This window comes from Zeus faber (assembly GCF_960531495.2).
Source record: "Zeus faber genome assembly, chromosome: 13".
NCBI classification, from domain to species: Eukaryota; Metazoa; Chordata; class Actinopteri; order Zeiformes; family Zeidae; genus Zeus; species Zeus faber.
Window position 1 is genome coordinate 28,817,348 of NC_137198.1, and position 22,170 is coordinate 28,839,517.

The 22,170-nt window shown below is 45.0% G+C and overlaps 1 protein-coding gene across 1 annotated transcript in view; it reads right to left on the reverse strand.

Annotated features, from left to right (window-relative positions):
- adck1 (aarF domain containing kinase 1) overlaps positions 1-22,170 on the reverse strand; it is a 187,333-nt gene that overhangs the window by 78,401 nt on the left and 86,762 nt on the right. Inside the window, exons 5-6 of the mRNA XM_080012942.1 lie at positions 8,344-8,502; positions 6,972-7,130 (exon numbers count right to left, since the gene is read on the reverse strand). Coding sequence (XP_079869068.1) covers positions 6,972-7,130; positions 8,344-8,502 — 318 coding nt within the window. The remainder of the gene's footprint in view (positions 1-6,971; positions 7,131-8,343; positions 8,503-22,170) is intronic.

Genomic DNA, 22,170 nt, shown 5'->3' on the forward strand with positions numbered 1-22,170 from the left:
CTTCGTGAGGTGAGTTAGGATTTGCTATGTTTAGCAGGTGAGCCCAAGCCTCTCACATTCCAACTAACAAACTTAATGGGTGTCATTGAAGTTAGTTAGGGGGTGATGGCACAGTGCATGCAAGGCACTAGCTATACTACCGTTCCCATGATTTTCCATAGATAAGTCTGGGGTGTCCTCCTTTATATTCCTTTTCATTGCCATAGTATTGTAGGAAGTTTGTAGGGATACATAACTAAACAAACAACTGACGAGTAGACAAAGAAGAACACAGAACATTGCCGGATTACACATACATAAAGTGAAAGACAGAGAGTGAGAGTGATAGGAGAAGTAAGGAGAGAGGGATTAGGGGGGTGAAATGATGAGAGAAGTATGGAGGGGGAATTAGGAAGGTGAGATGACAGTGGGCGACATTTTAAATCCTGATATAGATAGCATGCCTATTCCTACATCTTGCAGTATATAATAACTGGAATTACAAGAATACATACATTATGATCAGAATAACCAGGGTGTGGTGGAGGAGTCTCGGAATAACTGACCGTCTATGTATAATTTGTCAACAATCATCGATACGCGTTTATCCTTCTGCCGGTTCTCCTTCAGGACAGGATATAGCACCTTTCTTTGGTCGTTGATTTCACGGGGGAATTGATCGTTCATACCCAGCGTGGTTCCTTTCAGTTCCCGTCCTTTGCTTTTGACCAGCTCTTTGTGCTTGAAGTGTTCAAACTTAGCAATGATGGAGCGGGGAGCAGTGTCACAGTCGATGAACTCGGTGAAAGGTGATCTGCTTCACGGTGTCTGTCGGGAGTTTCAGGGCGGTGCGAGAAAGTCTTTCACCATATTTTCTCGGGACTCGGTGTTGTTCTCTGGGATCCCAGAAAAGATGAGGTTGTCCCGCATACTTCTGGATTGAATATCCAGGATGGTCTCTTTCATTATTTCATTTTATTTTTTTACAGCCTCCATCTCCGCTGTGAGACGCTTCGCGGAGGTTTTCAGATTCGCGTTGTCTTTTTGCATCTCGCCGACCGTGTGGTGCAGGAAATCAAGACTGGCTTTGATCTCGGTAATGTCTTGGAGAAGTGGACCGAGCATGTCCAGCTTCTTGTTAATCTCATCCAAGACACTAACCTCTACGGCACCCGGTATGAGATCATCAGTGTCTGTTGCTAAGTCGGTCTTCTTTCTTTTCCCGGAATTAATGCAGTCCTGGTCTTCTTCCATCACGTAGGCTTTTAAAAAAAAATCGATATAATCCTCGAGGTCCTCAATTTTGGTTTCGCGCAGTGTTCCCTTTTTTATATATATATATAAATATTATTTGCAATTCGCTTTGTTATTTTGTCTGAGGTGGAGCTACCGCGTTAGTTAGTGTAGCAGGGCGCCACCATGTTGGGTCTCCGCTCACTACTCCCTTCCGCTTCTGTCTTCTCGGGAGATCACAGCATGCTTGGTCTAAATGTTTCATCCAGCCCGTTTAACCTGCTTGTCTCCTCTCATCGACCAAGTCTATCTGTCCCTCTCCATCCAACCCAGTTCCCCATCTCTCCACCCGGATCCTGGACCCCTCCTTCCTGGTCATCATCATCCCTGCCCTGCCCCATCTCTACCTGACCTGGTCCCCCCGGCCATCTCCACCGTGTGGTCTAATAAACATCCATCTGCCTCCCTTCTCTCTGTGTCGTGCGTTTGGGTCCCTCCTAACTCCAGTCGTAAGAGTACGGTCTGGCCATCAAATCATGGACCCAGCCAACACAGATGGGCTCCACCACACACTCCAGAACCAAGGAGTGTTGCTTGGTCAACATGACCAGGCCCTCTGGGACATCACGGACCACCTCCGGACCATCTCGGCAGCCATCAGCAGCCTGCAGATTCCGCCGGCTCCTCCAGCTCCTCCGGCCCTCCACCATGACTCCCAGTGCCCCCCTCGTCCCCCTGAGCCCCATGTTCCGGCTCCAGCACCCTACGACGGCGATTTCCTTCCTAGTGCAGTGCGCGGTGGTTTTCCAGCATCAGCCATCATCGTGCGCCTCCGACGGCGCCCCCATCGCATTCCTCATCTCCTGCCTGAGAGGGATGGCTGTCGGCTGGGGTTCTGCAGTTCTGGATCAGGGGGCCCCAAGAGTCTCTCCTATGACCTGTTCACCGCAAACTGAGGAGAGTCTTCGATCAACCATTTCGCGGCAAGGAAGCCGACAGAAGACTCCTCTCCCTCCGCCAGTGTCCCCGTAGTATCGCCTCCCTCGTCGTCGAGTTCCGGACGCTAGTCACGGAAAGCGGCTGGAACGACGGAGCCCTGCAGGACGTGTTTCAGCGCGCCCTGAATGACGAGTTGCGGGACGAGTTGGCGCAGCGGGACTAGCTGACGGACCTGGACCAACTGGTAGATACCACGATCCGCCTGCACAACCGGCTACGGGAGCGCCGGTTGGCTATAGGCACATGGCTATAGGTTGGCTGTCACAGGGGGGACGGTAGCTCAGGAGGTAGAGCTGGTCGTCTAGTAATCTTAAGGTTGCTGGTTCGATCCCAGGCTCCTCCTGCTAGCATGCTGTAGTGTCCTTGAGCAAGGCACTTAACCCCTCATTGCTCCTGATGGCTGCGTCCATCGGTGTTTGAATAATTGTAAGTCGCTTTGGATAAAAGCGTCTGCTAAATGACTAAATGAAATGTAAATGTAAATGTAACCTGCCCGTCCGGCCAGGAGAGGACGCTCCGGCTCCAACCCTCTCTCCCATCCTCTGCTCCCGGCTACCCTCTCATGGGGGGGTATAACACTCTCTTCCTCCGCTCTCATAGATTCCGGGGCTGATGAGAGTTTTCTTGACCTGGGACTAGCACGTCAGCTAGGACTGACACCCGTCCCCACACCGCTCAAGGTCAAGGGGCTGACCGGGTCACTTCTGACCCGGATTACCCACCAGATGGCCCCCCTTGATCTGCTACTCTGACACCGCCCCGCCCATGGGGGGGCGGTGTCATCACACCGGGCTGCCGAGGTACCTGCCCTCTGACGATCTCGGTGCGCAGGGCGCTCGTTGGGCTGTGGGTGGGGGTGCCGTCTGCCGCCCCCTGCTCTGTAGTCCGCATGCTCGGCGGCTGGGGGCTGACCAGGGGGCGCGGAGCTGCCCGACATGGTGGAGGCACATGGCTGTAGGTTGGCTGTCACAGGGTACGGGAGGTGGGCGCGGTTGGGTCCGGAGGGAGGGGGTCTGCGTAGTTGCTCCGCGGCCCGCTGCGCCTCTGGATCGGTTCGGTCGTGACTCGCCTATCTCTCCCAGTGCCAAAACTCATAATCAGCACATACACCATACAATAGACAGAGGGCTTGCGGGATGGGCGGGGTGCAGGCTGTGTGGGTGGGGGTGCGGCGGGCAGCTGCCATCTTGTCTGTCATGCTCCTGCCCAAGCGTGCTTCTGGTCTGTCCCAAAATTTTAATCCCACTCACATTAGCTTAGAACACATACACTGGTACAACAATCCTACTCTGAACAACACTTCATCGGACCAGGGTCTGCGGGACAGGAGGGGTGTGAGTGATTCGGGTTCAACTTGCCTGAAGGACTCGCACCCCCAACCCCGTAATTTTAACTGCAATTACCAACAGCACACATTGAGCACTGTGTTTTTCTCCTGGGTGGCCGGTTGCTGGCGGGCCGGTGTGGGGGCGTGGTTGGCCGGGGGGCGGTCGGGTGGGCCCCCTCTGTCGCCGTGGGGCCATGAACCGGGCCTGTGGTCCGTGCCTTGCGCCTGGGTTCTGTGCTGGCGGCTGCGTCTTGTGCCTGCACCCGGAGGTTGGTTGTATGTGTGCGCCCCCGGGGTGCGGGTTCTCCTCGGGCTCCCTGGGACTGGGTCATGCTCCTCGGGGCTGGGTGTGGGGGCTTGCTCCACGGCCCTCTGGGATCTCCTGCAGCCGAGGGCTGTGGAGTTCGGGGGGGTTTCGGGGGCCCTTCTGCTGCTTGGAGGGGCCGTGACAAAATACCGACCTTCTACACCAGTACCAATGGGGATAAGTCATGTACACTCACTGGTGGACATCTTACACACACACACACACACACACACACACACACACACACACACACACACACACACACACACACACACACACACACACCTGCTTCAAGTCCCAGCACCCTCCTGGTTGCATTCCTCTCCTTTGCTCCCTCATTTGCTGCCATAATTATGACAGGAAGAGGTCACGTGACCAGTTCTAGTTCCAGTTTTCCTGGACCTAATTCACTGTTTTTCCAATACATGTTGTCATCCAGTGTTCATGTTTTTGTGTAAATGTTGTTTGTTTCTATGTTTATTTGTCTCACCGTGGTGATTCTCCCCCTCTTGGAGTAGTGATCAGTTGTTTATAGACCCAAACATGATCAATAGTTCTCCAAAGAGGGGGATTGGTGGTGGTTCTCCATAACCAAAAACTGTGCTCTTGTCATTCTACAGGTCATCCACAGGACAGAGTTATTGCAGCAGTTCTTGATGGTTTAAGAATTAATAGAGAGTTGCATTGCAGGTTGACAACTTGAACTCCACTTGTAGACTAACCCTGTCCTGAATGCAATGGCATATCCCAAATCCTCTGTGTTGTATGCCCAGCATGCTTACAGCACAGGTTAAAAAAATAAATAAAATAAAAATAAAAAACAAAACAGTGAAACAATCTTGAGTGTTCAGAAGGATCCATACCCTGTTTAGTCTCTTTCGAGTTTGTACAAATGATTATTATATCCCTGGTTTTGATTTTATTCTATTGACTTTTATTTATAGATTGTTAACAGTTTATTGTGCCTTTGTTGTTTTTTGGAATTTGGAAAAAACAATCTATTAAATGCGGAGGGTTCTCTATGAGAGAGGCTCAAATGCATACATTTGTTGTGATATTTCACAATAAGTTTAAGTTAAATAAAAGTTAGACAGTTCAACGACCCTCATTTTGAAATCAAATGGCGAAAGACTAGAACCTATAAATATACACACTTGGCCACTTCAAAAAGAAGGATATCATATCATATCATATCAGCTACCTCTAGTCACTTTAATGTATCAAGTATTGCATTGCATACCTGTTTTGTCTTACCTCTTAGTAGTACATTGCAGTGTCTGTCTTAAAACAGTGTCTATCTTGCCATTCAGTATGACACTGCATTGTTGTGGCCCATGACTATTTAAGATGTCCACTATCAAGTTGAGTCACTGTCATTATTGTCTGCATTTTATTTTGTCTTTCTTTTTGGTAAATACTTTTATATTACTTTAGCACACTACTCCTTTGCATTTCAGATATTTTAAATACTGTTTAAATACTATTTAAATTCTGTTTTTAAATTGTGTTTTCATTTTAATCACTACTATGCCCTTATTTTACTTATAATGTAAAGTTGAGTTGGCTCTGAGATGAAGAATCTAATTACTGCTAATGATGCTTTCATTGTTTTCAGTTATAAGTATTTTACAATAATCTTGAAACTATAACTAACTATAACTATTTCAGCTGCTTGGTAGTTGGCTGGAAACTGGCTGGAAGCTGGTTGCAATTGCAAGGGACAGCCCCCTTCAAGTGGCTCCTTCTGTAAGAGATAGGCCAATGACACCCTGTTGGTAAACTGCAGAACCGCGGTTATACGTTGCTTTTCACCACAGTAAGAAAAAATTAATACCGTCACAGCTCTATGAGATGGTAATATGACAGTATGTGTTTGATTGAATATGTTCCATAACTTAATATAAGTCTGATTAGCATCACAATTTTTTTACTGGGAGATTCTGAAGTGCAGCGAAGGAAAATTATTTTTTCACTTGCAATGCAGATGCATTGTGGAGATTTGTAACAAATTATGTTGATTTGTGAGAGGTCCCTTTATTCATAATTGATAACTCCACAGAGTAAAAAATTGTAAGTCAAATTGTAGTCAAAACATCAAAAGAAGAGAAAATCTTTTTATGTTCTATGGAGCAAAACCAAAACGCTACCAACAAAAGGGAGAGGCAATATAAGGGACTTACATTGAGGTAATGAAAATGCACTTTCAAATATTCTCCCAACTTCCATACAGCATTGACTCAACAGGGGACTATCAATAGATTTTTTGGGTAATTTTTTTCAGTTTTCAATTGGCTGTCAAGTGAATACTGCAACATATGAAATTAACAAGCCAGATATGTTTTCATGGAGATAAATTGGTAGTTCAGAATTTTGAGTGTTTAAGATTTTTATCTTAAGAAAATTATGTCTTAAACTATCTCAGGAGAACAGCAGGCTGTTGACCCTCTCCACTCTTATTGTAGAAATTTAATACACACATTTTGACTGTTTCCGACTGTTTAATAAGTTTATCTTAAACAGTAATAAACAAATAAACTTTAAAAATTATATTCATGATACAATTATTTTTTCTTTTAAGAAATAATTTCAATTATTTCTTAAAATAAATATATGTATGAAATGTATAATTAATTATACAATTATCTCACCCCACCACCACCCTGAAGACAAAGAGACTTAGGAGCAATCACTTTTGGACATTGGGATGACCTATTTGAAGTTTAACATGTATTGGAGAGGAAAGACGGTAGTGAATACATCTATACATTTATTGATTAATTAATTCATAAATCCCATTGTAATAGGGAGTGAGCAGCCATCCAGGGACTCCCAGCATCTCAGCTTCTACAGTGGTAAAAGACAGCCATGTAACTGAGCATATACTGTACATGTGATACACTAAGGAGATGTTCATGAAAAGGAAAAATGGTAGAGATCCTGGGGGGCAGAGCTGGGATTCCCAGGAGTAGCTGGGAGATGGTCTGCCCTGCTCTGCTTGCCCTGTCTATGCCAACACCATAACCCATAGAAGTTGAACAGTAAAGATAGATAGATCGATAGATAGATCGATAGATAGATAGATAGATCAGACCATTACTGTCTACAATGTCGCATCTGTTTCCCTACCTTAAGAAATGGAAAGTGCGAGAGCATCTTGGCAACTCTCTCTGCATTGCAGCCTTCGTTGAGGAAGTCTAGCTCCAGGGGCATGTTTTTCTTGGCCTCCTCCACCAACCACAAGAAGGCAAAGTCTGGGAAAAGCCAATGGACGGCTCTCACCAACACCTTCAGGATCCCAATGAGAGTTTATTGTTAAAATATGTTTACTTGCACAAAGATTAGACCTCTGTAAGTCAAGCGGTGAAAATAGAAGTTTATTTATCATAGAGTCATCACACAATCGCCCCCCCCACCCCCATACACCTGGCAAACAAAATAAGCAACTGATCTATTTTACGCCACTTCACTGCAATACAAGGTAGTAGGTTTTTGAATATATCCAGCTGACTAACCAATACATGGTAAGACATACCAATACATCATCGCTGCCCATTAATATACAAAAGAAGTGCACACACACATCAGTAAGACTGACTGCTTAAGACACTAGTACACTCACAGTGAAACAAAACTTTTATAATTAAGACTCATTGAGAACAACACTTGCCCCTTAATTTCCTCTCTGCACTACAGTGAATACGCATTGCACTGAAAATACTGACATGTTTTTGTGGAAGGATGTCTGCTGATGGTTCTTTACTGTGAAGTTCTTTCTTCAGTTGAAGTATACTGCCTATCTTAGTCAGCATGTAAATATATATGTATTTTTTTAAAGTTGGAACAATACAAGAACAATCTATTACTGATGTCATGGGCTCACTTTAATTATTTCACCCAGAACTCCAATGGCTTACTCCACGCCGAATAGAGTAGTCTATTGATTTGATCTATGCCAAACTTGTGTTGACCCTAGGATGCTTTCCCCACGAGGTAAAAGAATCTGGCACAGGAATGCCATGCTTTGCCACTCAAACACTACATGACAAAGAGCCCTGGTTGGGAAATAAAAAGTCCTGTCATTTGTTGCTCCAGCAATGGACTGATCCAGCTGTAATCACCCTGGGTCGGACCTCTGGGTTGCACTCATGAGCAAATCCACATGGTTGACTCAAAATCCCAGAGGTAGTTCTTTAACTCAGATTTTCAGCCTCTTTCTCAAACTTGCTAATACACTAATATACAAGCTCCAAAATATCCATTTTATATATTTTTTCACTTATTTGCAAGTTGTATTTTTCGATTGTTACTTTTCCTTATTTTGTTCTTTTACACAGCCATTGGAGTTTGTTTTTCTATTTCTGTAAACTGTTTTTGTATGGCTGCATGTGATGAGCAAAGGATCTTGAACTGTCTGTTTTCAGCGTCTGGGTGTAAAAACCCCTACTGGATAATTATTTTTCCGAGCTTTTATTCCACGCAAAACACAGTATGTACTCACCTCCATGGCCAATATGTCCTTGGAGCTTTGTTTCTGAACCTTGGGGTGCTGCACTTTGACTGCCACGGTTCTGCCATCGTGCAGCACTGCCTTATGGACCTGGGCCAATGAGGCGGCACCATGAGGTGTCTCCTCAAAGGAGACAAATAGGTCTGACACCTACAAGAGACAGGGGGAGAGAGACGAGGAAGAAAAGACATGCATGAAGTAATAGTACATCATAAAATAATCCCAACAATAAAAACAAGGAATAAAGATAGAGAGGAAAGCGGATGCAACAAAAATGTTGATTTTTTGATATAGCAAGATGGAAAAGTGAGGCCAATTGTGTGTGTGTGCGTGTGCGTGTGCGTGTGCGTGTGCGTGTGTGTGTGTGTGTGTGTGTGTGTGTGTATGTGTGTGTGTGTAAATTACATTAATTAATCAGGGTGTTTTTGTGCCTGTTAATCATTGTCAGGAGCTCTTGTCAGAACAAAATGAAGTCAAACAAGAACTTAGTTTCTACGGAAGCTGAGAAGGTCGGCAAAGAAGGGAGAGAAAGGTCATTGAAGGAGAGGGGGGGCATGGTCTCAGATACACCAGGGTTCCAAACTGCGCATATGCGACAATCTTTTGAGTGTGTACGATATTAGAATTTCATGTGTCGATGATCATTAGGCTGTTTTGGTGCCCCTCCGGCACGGGTACTGTGGGTTATTTCACTAGACAATTTTGAAACATCTTTACATTGTTATGACACCGAAGTGTGTCAAGTAAGACATCTTCCTGCGCATTTTGGGCGCACCGATAAGGCACGGGAGATGGCACGGGTCTGTTTCCAGTTCATCAAGACCATTACATTTGCAAAATAAAAGGAAAAGAATCGGGCAAGAACCTGCCCTCCCACTAAAAAGGGGGATGTGCTGGTGCGGCCAACTGAGAAAGTTGATCTCACAGGTGCTACCAGTGGGAACGTTAGTCTGGAGCCCTACACACACACACACACACACACACATACACACACACACACACACACACACACACACACACACACACACACACACACACACACACACACACACACACACACACACACACACACACACACACACACACACACACACACACACACACACACACACACAGGCATCTGGTGCGGCTGCCAGCTTGTAACCTTATCTAGACCACCCCCCACACCACCACCTCCTAGATAGGGTAAGGACTCAAATGAATCGTTGTGTACTGGGGATGGCCCCGATAAAGACTGTTCCAACCCTGAAGCAGTTGGCTGTACAGAGCGAATACTGGATGGAAGCCATTCACATCCACAGATTGCCTGCATCAACCTGGTACAGTCTTAACAGTTGTCCCCTTCCCAGCTCCACCAGAGAATTGGGGATCAAGGTATTGAAGTATTGTTGTTTCCACCTTAATGGCGAGGTGTCTTGGAATGAGTGGCGTCCCAAGACAGTACCCATTGTATAAGATAAATTATTAACAGACGGTGCCAGGGATCTCAAGAGAGAGAGACAGAGCCCATTGTCAGGGGTCCCGGTAATAAGGGAGGTGAAAATGTGAATGGTGACCTATGTAGGGGAATCAGATGGTCAATGTTGTCTTTGGTTAAGCATAAAAGCACCTGCCTGAGTCTCATTCGACAGAGAATCCATCCAGCTCGGTTCTCTCCTTGACGTCCATGGCAAGTCTAGTCTGATGCTGTTCTTTTGTAATAAATCTATTCATTTACTCAAGTCAGCGTCAGCGGTCTCTCCTTCATCAACACATCAAATTCATCAAGAAACTAAAATGGACTGAAGTTAAAAGTACAGCAAAATTTCTTTCTACAAAATTACATGAATTAAAATTTTCCGTTTTGTAGCCAAACAGTCTGGCAGGTCCATATGCTAGGTTGGTGGGGATTCCTTTACATTTAGCAGATGCTTTTATCCAAAGCGACTAACATTTTTTTTTCAAACACCAATGGATGCGGCCATAAGGAGCAATTAGGGGTTAAGTGTCTTGCTCAAGGACACTACAGTATGCTAGCAGGAGGAGCCAGGGATCGAACCAGAAACCTTTAGATTACTGGACTACCAGCTCTACCTCCTGAACTACCATCCCTCTACCTACCATCCTACCATCCCCCTTTAATTTGTTAACAACCTCTAATAAATATACTGTAGGTGTGTCTAACATCTAATGATGAAGTGATATGAATGTTAATGTATGCTACTGTATAAACTAGTAGCCAGTCCTTCTGTGGCTGACAGTAGTTTCGCGGAACTTCAAATACACAGTTATAGTCTCAGTTAACACCAGTGAATTAACTAAACTATGAGACTAAAACAGACTATTTTAAGTTCTACAAAACCGAGGTCCCCATCGCTGCATGGGTGCATGTGTTGAGGAGTGTGTGCTGTGGGAATAAAGAGAATCTTATTTTTCTTCGTCTTAAAAAGATTATTGAAATCTATCCTAACAACAAAGCTATTGTCATTCTGCAGAAATGAGACAGTGTCCAGAGAGGAGGACTGCATTTTGCACTGGGGACCTGGTCAAGGTGAAAAGGAATGAAATATAAAGAAAATATGGAGATAACTTTGCTCTGGCAATGCCAAGGAAGCCTGGAATGGGGTCAATGTAATGATGGGAAGGGAAACCACTACAAAACAGAACACACATATTAAAGATATAATTTTTATAAATGACCATAACACTTTTTAGGCCAGATTTGACGATTGTCATTTGGATAATAGTATCACTAATAATATACCGAACTCAACTACAATTGTGGTTACTGAAGCTGAAGTAGCATCCGGCCTAGCAGGATTAAAGTTAATAAAGCACCAGGCTACCCCCCTGATGGGCTGAGGGGTAGGGTGCTTAAATCATGTAGGTTTCAGCTTACACCTGTTTTTACCTAATTATTTCAGTTTTTATTACACCATGTTCCAAATGAGTATGCAAATTGTATTTAAGTGTCATAAACATTACATTTTTTGTTTTTCAATTAAACTCATGGATGGTAGTGTCTCAGGGCTCTTTGGATCACTGAAATCAATCTCAGACACCTGTGATAATTATTTTGCCAGGTGAGCCCAATTAAAGGAAAACTACTTAAGAAGGACGTTTCACATTATTAAGCAGGCAACAGGTTTCAAGCAATATGGTAAGAAAAACGATCTCTCTGCTGCTGAAAAGTGTCAAATGGTGCAATGCCTTGGACAAGGTATGAAAACATTACATATTTCACGAAAACTTAAGCGTGATCATCAAGAGATTTGTGGCTGATTCATAGCACAGACGGGTTGGTGTAGATAAAGGCATAATGAGGAACGTTTCTGCCGACAAATTCATGGGATTAAAAGAGCAGCTGCTAAAATGCCATTACAAAGCAGCAAACAGGTACTGTATTTGAAGCTGCTGGTGCTTCTGGAGTCTCGCGAACGTCAAGGTGTAGGGCCTCCTCCAGAGGCTTGCAGTCGTGAATAAACCTACTATTCGGCCACCCCTAAGCAGAAACGGTTGCAGTGGGCCCTGAAATACATGAAGACTCATTTTCAAACAGTCTTATTTACTGATGAGTGCCGTGCAACCCTGGATGGTCCAGATGGATGGAGTAGTGGATGGTTGGTGGATGGCCACCATGTCCCAACAAGGCTGCGACGTCAGCAAGGAGGTGGCGGAGTCATGTTTTGGGCCGGAATCATGGGGAGAGAGCTGGTAGCGTCCCTGAAGGTGTGAAAATGACCTTGGCAAAGTATATCGAGTTTCTGACTGACTCACTTTCTTCCATGGTACAAAAAGAAGAACCGTGCCTTCCGTAGCAAAATCATCTTCATGCATGACAATGCACCATCTCATTCTGCAAAGAATACCTCTGTGTCATTGGCTGCTATGGGCAGAAAAGGAGAGAAACTCATGGTGCGGCCCCCATCCTCCCCTGACCTCAACCCTATTGAGAACCTTTGGAGCATTCTCAACCAAAAGATCTATGAGGGTGGGAGGCAGTTTGCATCAAAACAGCAGCTCTGGGAGGCTATACTGACATCCTGCAAAGAGATTCAAGCAGAAACTCTCCAAAAACTTACAAGTTCAATGGATGCAAGAATTGTGCAGGTGATATCAAAGAAGGGGTCCTATGTTAACATGTAACTTGGCCTGTTAAGATGTTTTTGATTGAAATAGCTTTTGATTTCAGTAAATGTGACCTACGTATGCTGCAAATTCAACAAATGACCATTTTCAGTTCTTTACAACCTATAAAATGTTTTGAAACTCTGTTGTGCATAATAATTTGGAAGTGCATTTTGAGTTTTTTATTTTAGAAAAAAATGCTGTTATCATTGCGAGGTTTGTTCAATAATATTTGAATTATACCCTAACAGTTGATGACTTGAAAATTATAGACTGTCATTTGCATCGACTATTTAGGAAAATCAGAGAAAAATATCATTTGCATAAAAATTTGGAACGCGGTGTAGATGAGTAGGCTGTACCACAGACATGAAAGGCCTCCAGTGTGATCCCTTTTCCTAAGAAGCCTAGAGCAACACAACTTAATGACTTCAGGCCAGTGGGACTCACTAGTATTTTCAGTAAATGCATGGAGCGGATTATAGCCTTATTAACATCTTAACCAACTTCAATTTACTTACAAAAAAAATAGAGGCACTGGAGATCAGAATTTCAGTTTGAAAAAAATGGTGCCGGTCCAAGTGTCCTGGAAGATTTCAATGTCAATATCTGTGTTCATTGAGCTTAAAAACAATTGATTGGCGGGCTATATAAAGAATGAAATCATCTGGGCATGTAGATTTATAATAGTTTTAATTGAATATTCTAAATAAAATATGTCCCATCAGTTAACACCATTTTAAAAATACATAAATAAATAATACGATTATTACTACTTGAAATCAAATAACTATAGTTTGTGAACAATAAGTAACAATTGCAGCTGCTTTAATTAACATTTCATTAAATCAACTTTTGATATAATCAAAAAATACAAATAATAAATTAGGTCAAAATAAATAATTAAGTTTGTGGTGTTGCTCATCTTTGTCGGGATGTCTCATCGACATATTTTACACAAAGGATATTTACCGTCTGCTTTGAGTCGAACTGAAATATCCCAAAAAACGCCAAACTATGGATGTATGTGGCCCTGTTGTCTATGATACATCATCTTTCTGCTTCTCCTCCGATTTTTGGATGCTGTGCTGACTCTGCTCTGTGTGTACTGTGTTTACAAGCACAACCTGCGGACGGGGCTAATTTCTAAATCCACAAACGTGATTGGTTAGAGGTGAAAGGTCAGCTTTAGATCATCCAAACTGACTGGCTTTCCGTTGCACGTTGCCGAACACGGAAATGAACTGATCTGCAAAATTTTTAATTGAAAAGGTCTGTTATATTTTGACATTGGGGGAAAAATATGCTGATAATTATGGTTATTGTTTTATTGCCCAGCACTAACTCAATTTGTGATTAAGACACGCAGGTTAGGTTAATCGGTGACTCTAAAATAAATTGACCGTAGGTGTGAATGTGAGCGTGCTTGGTTGTTTGTCTCTATATGTCAGCCCTGTGATAGACTGGCGACCTGTCCAGAGTGTACCCCGCCCCTCGCCCAGTGACAGCTGGGATTGGCTCCAGCCCCCCTGCGACCCCACAAGGATAAGCGGTATGGATAATGGATGGAATGATGGACTTCAACAGATTTTCCTGGTCAAAAACCGGCAATTACCCGATAACGGAAACTCTGCTACCATTACTCATGCTAACATTAATGAACACTATTAATAAACAACGACAATAGTCTAAGAGCAGAGCTAAAAACCCTCTGGTTAGGAGGTTGCGTGATCTGAACGTTAACAGTAACATTATCCTGTACATAACAGAGTTCCTGAGTGTCTTTTAATGGGATGATTTCTGACCAAGTTGTCTTGAACATGGTAGCACTGCAAAATTGTGTTCCATTGCCTGCAGTTTTCTCTATTCAGATACCTTCTGGAATTGTGATGCCAAAGTGATGATTTTGGCTGTTCCTTATTTTCTTTTGGCTATAGAAACAAACAATTGATAAAATAAATTAAAGGAGCACTACGGAATCAGTAGAGATGATGACAGCATTTCTAATAGCTGACAGCAAGGACAGCAACAAAATACCACATAGGTAATCCTGTAACTTTGGAATATAATTCAATCATTTAGGTGGTGTATCAATAGCGATATAATGTGGCTCAAAGTACCTGTAGTTCGCAGATTACAATGAGCAGAAACACAAAACTCAAAGCTAAAGTAAATTGAGTATCTGTCCAGATAACTGAAATTCTATGAATGATATTGTGGGTGTCTCTGTCCACAGGTAAGGGTTTAGGGAGGGAGACGGAGTCCTTTTGGCTGTGCTGCACCAACATGGCGAGAGAACGGCTCACTGGCCACAATTATATATAATAGATAATAATTAATTATGCTGATAATGATGATGGTTTCGGGTGCAGGAGGAATGGTGTTCTGCTCTGGCTCCTGGTTGGCTGACAAGCCCATGCGCCGATCCCCTCTGCAAGACAGATAAACATTAAGAAATCTCCCTGCCTCGAGTCAGACCAATCAGCACCACGCGGGCGCTGATTGGGCCGATTCAAGGCAGCTTAGCAGCCGCGGGAAAGGGTGCTGTCGTCTGCAGCTGGTGCTTGACCTTGCCCAATATGCCCCCTTGTCCGCTACATAGCCCCATTGCCCGACTTCGGCCAGGGAGCCCTCCGGCCGAAAGTTAGCCACGACCATCTGCGCCGCTGGCCTATGGACCACCGGGAAGTTAATGGGCTGGAGAGCCAGGTACCACCGGGTGATCCGGGTGTTTGTGTCCTTCATGCGGTGGAGCCACTGCAGCAGGGCGTGGTCCGAACAGAGAGTGAAAGCTCGTCCCAGGTAGTAGCGGAGGGAACCGACTGCACATTTGATGGCTAAACACTCCTTCTCCACTGTTCACCGGGCGCTGATTGGGCCGATTCGAGGCAGCTTAGGGGCCGTGGGAAAGGGAACCATGTTGTCCTCTGCAGCCGGCGCTTGACCATGCCCCTTTGTCTGCCACAGATATGTTTCCCTTTTAACAGGATCTGTGTTGGGAGACAGGACAATATGCATGATCCCTTTTGATATCAATGAAGATTGTCACAGATTGTTGTTCCAAATCCAGACATCACATCAGGATGGAATAGTAAGAGTCTTGGCACCAGGCATTTGAGAACTATGGCCTCCATGCCAGTGGAGATGCCAGCATAAATGCAGGGTCAGCCAAACAGGTGGCAGGGAGGCAGGTAGGGAGGTAGGGAAGCCAACAAGGACTGGGCAGACAGCAACAGACAGGGACTGTTGGCCAGTGTTTGGGCACCATGGTGCCAGGTTGGGAGAATGTCTGCTGCCAGGAGAGTGGCGGACAGGCATCAATGGCAACCCAGTACGGGAGCAGAACTGCTGCCTCACACCTCATCAGATGTAGAACACAGAAATGTCTCAGGGTAGCACACCAGTGAATGCATCCACAAACGGGGGAGGAATGGTAGGAAGCAACCTACATGTGATAAGCGATCTACTAGATGTGTCTTCATGGAAGTGTGATTGAAATGAAAGTTTTTGATGTACATGTACATGTTTAGACAGATTGCCAGCAAATGGTGATAAGTGTGTGCAAAATGCACAATGCCTACGCACAGACAGATAAATAAAAGGTCTGCCTGGCAAAATCTATTAATCTACACCAGCCTCGCATTCATTTTAAGCCCCTTTCCCACATGGAATATTAACATTGCTGGATAAAAAATATCCAGTAAAGGCAGTTGGTAGCCATTCTGGTAAATGGTGGGGACTCGTCGCCCAATGTTCCAGAACGAACAGGAGGAACTGAACTGAACTGAGTCATTCACACATTGGCCTTCTTTATGGAGAAGTTCTGTATGGAATTTCTTCCCACATTAGATGACTGTTAAGAATACAGTACGTTCCGGGTTAGGGTTTAGTACCTTATGTCCATTGTAGATGTGATCATTTGGACAACCAGTTGGCAGCGGACATATGATCTGAATCGGCTTCTCAGTTTATCAGTTCTCCACCCTTTCTACCTCTCCCTGTCTGCTCGCTCCCTCTCTGGTGCAGTGCTCCGGTGCAGCCGGCGGGCAAGAAAAGTGCTTGTGCCCGATGTCCTGGCACCACACCCCTAACTCTAAAAGACACGTTTAGGGTCTGAGTGGCATTTTTAATTAGAAAAAGAATAACGTTTAAGAAGATGAAGACCTGTCTCCGTAGAGACTGGACATGTTTCAGTTTCTCGTCTTTGCAGCCAAGCGCCATCAGAAAACAGAAACAGAAGAAACAGAAACAATCTTTATTTGTCACACAACACACCACACCACACCGGCCACCATCCATGCTTTGGATGGTGGCCGGTGAAATGGTTCCTCTGCATTTAACCAATCCTGGCTTGTCCTTCCTCCGGGCCCACAGCTAGGAGCAGTGGGCAGCATACGTGGACGCGCCCGGGGACCAGGTGATGAGTGTCCATCGCTGGTCAGACGATGATGGGTGCATGTTTTTGAGGGGGGTCCTTACTGATGTGAGGTGGAGGAAACCCCATGTGAGCACGGGGAGAACATGCAAACTCCACACAGAAAGGCTCCTATTTGGGAGATAACCCGCAGGAGCACGGTGCCAACAGCGCCCCAGGCGGGAATCGAACCCAGGACCTTCTTGCTGTGAGAGCAAGAAGGTATCACCGAGTCATTCCGACTCGCTTTTTTTCGGAATGCTTTTTTCTTCCCAAAAACAAATAGCTTTTGAAATATTTGTAAATATTTGTAAAAACCCACCGTTTGTACTTGTCCTGGCAATGTTACCTCTTCCATTCCCACACATTTTCATTCTCGGCCGTAACAACATTTTCCAGGAAATGATACTAGGTCGAGAGTGGGCAAATATACAGAAAGACTTTAACGGAAAATTGAAACCGGCTCCTGTTCCCACATTACGCCAAGATGAACATTGTCAGTAGATTAACGGCTTTCAAGTGGGAAAGGTGCTATCGGTGACTTTTGCCAACACAACATAGTTTCTTCAATAGGCAGACTTTGTTTTTGGCTGTATCAAATAAAATGTTATGGATTCCGTTCTTCCAGCTAATTAGCCCAGCATCCCCATGGAGACACGGATGTACACGTTGCACACACACCTCGATACTCCACAAACACACCTTGGAACACACACAAACACACATGTGCGAGTTATTGTGTGGCTTTGAAGGTTAAAGAGGCATCTCCTTGGAACTGAAGTCATTAAAAGGGAGCTGTGTATTTTGTAAATGTACCTACAACACCAATACATGCTGTGTAGGCAAAATCCTCCTTGTCTGCTTCTACGATAACATATGTGCAAAACACTATCTGAACAGCACGTACTTTAGGCAAGGACGTGTTATTCCCACAATAAGGAACACTGTGACCCGTTAGCAGAATGCACCAAAACATATAGTCGAAGATAAAATCCTTATAAGGACTTCAAGGACATCAAAAGACGTAACAGTGCATCACCCCACCCCAACGGTCTCACACATCTCACGACAATATATAATCTGTACATCCTGTATCCAGCAGGACGGGTGAGCTCCACTACAGGCTGCGTCCTGCCATTCGCTCTCTCCCTCTCCTCTCTTTGCAAAGACTAACTCTGTTCTTCTAAAATAAATATACACACAACAACAAGTCATGTCTGGAAGACTGGGTCACGTACGGCGTTTCCCGCGAGGGGAAGTTTAAGTATGTCCCAGTTGGGGAGAGTGGGGGAAGAATTGTGGAGGAAGAAAAGAGATTGAAAAAAAGAAAAAGTTAGTGTCAATGAAAGATTTAGACAGAATGGATGTCCATAAACAATATCTAGGGATATGGACAAAAGAGGCAGAAGCACGAGCTAAAAGTCTAGGAAAGAGCAACGTGGGTGCACACCAGTCACTGGAAGACCATCAGCTTAACCACAGCCCGAAATCACCACGCCCGGTAACATCCAGCAAGGAGGGTCACACACAACCCCTCCCATCCCCTAAGAAACACTGTTACAAACACTGTTAGTTGCAAGGTGACGCATGCTGGCAACTGTCCAGCTTAGGTCATAGACGAACGACGCTGACCACCACACACCACACTACATCAAGGCAGCAGAAGCAGACGACACCATAGAGTGCCGTCCACCCTGGCACCCGTTCCGACTCCCCGGCCTCTGCGGCGTGCGCGGCACGCTAACCATTTTGTTTACAATCACTGTAATAATAGTTGCACCTTGGATATGGTATGACATGCACTCTCACGCTACACTGACCACCGAACCTGACACCAACATCACCCCCTCGGTCCGCCCAATTCGCGTTTAAGCGCGCCATTTATTCAGGAAACGGACCAACTAGATATGTCATGGGTGTCACAGAGCCTGCCGCGCGAAACGTTACTTTCTCTGCGTCGAACGACACTACCCTCGCTGGCGTCATTGTTAACCCTTTCGATTACTTTCCCCATTCATGTTATGACGACGGACTCGCCCTGGGCGGGACGACAATATATAGGTTATATTATATAGGCCTTTAGTCCAATAGGTCCAAAAACTCTCTAATCTTAACGCCACGGTCATGATTAGCCTGTCCAGACCCCAGTTAACGACTCCGGTTTCTTCATCATATGCGCATATGCATCCCTGTACTCTAATCAGGCGTTATGTGCCCATAACAGCACCACATTCCACTCCCAAGCTGGCGTACTCCTTGAGCCGGTTGCTACCGTTAACCCCACCTTCCTTTTGGGTCTACGTCACGCTCTCTGCGTTTCAGGACATCGACACCCGACTCGTGTATATCTCGGCAATACCATAGGCTGTGCGGTTACCTATGATAACAACTGCGGCCTTCCGCCATAATGTCCATAATGTCTCGTCCTGTCTCTCGCTCGCCAATTCGTCGCATGGCCTCAACTCCTCCCATCTCTTCAGTAATGTTTCCGGGAGCAATAATCTCACCTCTACCATGTTGTTCTAGCCCACCGATTGCGGTGCTGGCACGGGTCACGACGCCTTGTGGCTTTGCGGCCCTCACCTACATCAGTTCCTTCCCCAGTCTCGGTCCGGCGTTTTCGCCGGACCAAGACTGGGGGTGGACTGATGTAACTACGTCCTGTCGTTACCATACTGAATAAATTACTTCATACCACGCATTATTATCCCCATTATCGCGGTCCCGCCACCAAAGGCCACCATATCGCCAGACGAGAACTCACGGTGGGCGCTATAAAATACTTATCCGGTGTCCTCCCCTGATGGGGTGCAGTCAATAACACCCACAATATCGACGCTCTCGACATGCGTTTAGAGAACCTCACCGCACTTGTCACTGACGGCTTCTCCGCTCTCACGCCCTTTATGACAGCCACACATAATAATTTATGATAGCAAGCCGCCCTTGACATCATCCTAGCTTCCAGTGGCGGCCTCTGTCATGTTATCGGCGATTCGTGCCGCACCTACATACCAGATGCAACCGGCAATATCTCCCATACGATTACACAGCTTAACTCCCTTCTCGCAGATATGAAGGCTGACGACGTCCCTTCCCCCTTGGGATGGGACTGGTGGTCCTGGCTCACAGACTGCGGCTGGCATCTTTGGCTCCTTCGTGCTGGCGCCATCGTCGTGGTGGGATTGGGCCTCCTTTTGGTTTTATCATGCTGTATTGTTCCCCTCGCTCACGCGGCCATCACTAAACTCGTTTCTTCCACTTTCGTCCGTTACTCTGCCATTTCCCAGATGGATGCCCCCTCCCTCAACGATCCCTTTCCCCTATCCCTTGACTTCGACTCAGATGACAACATTTCCACAGGTTGCTAGGGACTGCCGTCCCTCTTCCCTTTATGATGGGTTCTCTTAAACCTTCGGGTGTGAGTCCCTGGATGTTCTCGGGTTCGCCGAGGTTTTCTATATATCTGTCGATTATCTGATTATTTTTTGAGTGTTAATACTTTGCTGTTGCTGTTTATTTAGAATGAATAGAATTGCTACTTCTGCCTATTTAGAAATAATAAAATAATAGATAGAATATTTTGCTGTTTTCACCTATTTTTAAATGTGTTCATATTTTGCTGTTTTTTAGATGATTTCCTTTCGTACCATTTGTACAGGCTGCGTCGTGCCATTCGCTCTCTCCCTCTCCTCTCTTTGCAAAGACTAACTCTGTTCTTCTAAAATAAATATACACACAACAAATTTGTTCACGATCCTTTATTACAGAAATTACCACAACAATGCCAATACACTAACGCAAAAGTAGCGATCCTAACTATTGTGCAATGGAACAGAAAACCAGCCTGGTGGTCTGCATTTGCTGCATGCCTGAATGAAAGGATCTACCTTGTATCATTTTTGCCAGGATTAATACTCACTGCTATCCGGCGTACCATCATTGTGTTAATCCTCCCCATTTCTACAGACTTTGCCTCTGGCATTTGTCATAAATGCTAGAGGCCATAAATACCTTGCTAATTGTCAGCACTTTCTTGTTGAATTTAGCCTAGTGCGTGTTTCTTTCTCACTCTCTATTAAGGCGTTTCAATTCTTGCAAAAAAACAACATTTTGGAGTAAAAAGACACATTGAAGCAAACAAAAACAGTGGTGGGATCCGGATTTTAACATTGTTGTTTCATTATGTTTTTCTGCTCCCCCCAAGGAGTTTCCAAGATTTCTAAGAACACAAAGGTCTTCAATGAGAGTCTACTAAAAACTTCCTTTATTGCATTTAATTAGTCACATATAAGTTTATATTTTCATTGGAGGCAATATGTGCGTGCGTGAACGAAAAATTATGACTCTTAATAGTAGTACATGTCTAGTTTTTTTGGCCCAGAGTGTCACCCCTGCCCCAACTCTTTTAAAGTGCGACATTACTGCAACATTTACTTGTATATACTACATTTTGCCATTATCTCCATCTTAACGACAAACTGCAAAATCTCACCATCGTTTTCTGTGACATGGTGGCAGGGGGGATGAGAGGTGGAGGGCATTCTTTTTCATGACCTGTCCTTTTCTTGAAGCCATCAGATAAAGGGCTCTGCTCAGGGAATTACAAACACACACACACACACACACACACACACACACAGACACACACACACACACACACACACACACACACACACACACACACACACACACACACACACACACACACACACACACACACACACCTGGGCATCTCGTGCTGCTGCCAGCCTATAACCTTATCTAGACAACCCCCCCACACCACCACCCTCTAGATAGGGTAAGGACTCATATGAGACGTTGTGTACTGGGGATGGCCCCGATAAAGGCTGTTCCACCTCTGAAGCAGCTGGCTGTACTGAGCGATTGGTTGCCATACTGGTTGGAAGGAGTGTGGCTTTTTCTACATCGGAGGTATAGGAAAGAAGGCAAAGTGCCAATTTCCTAAAAGAAGGCATGATATGTTTTAGGAAAAAATGTGCACAAAGTGGTTCCGCTGTGCTGCTCCATTTGCCAGAGTGGAAAAATCCCTAGAACCAGAGCTGGGGGTCCACGCGCCTTTTCTGTTTTTTTTTTTAGCACCTGCCCTAAAGGCCCTGCACAGGACTGTAGCGATAGTGGCGCCGCCCCTAGCGGTCGCCTGCGCCGGCGCTCCGGTTACTCTCTTACTTTTTTGTATTTTTTTCCTTTTTTTATCATAATGTCCGCCAAAAAAACATCAACAGTTAACTCATGCCACCGCGATGCACTCATGGTTATAAAAATTTCCCTAAACG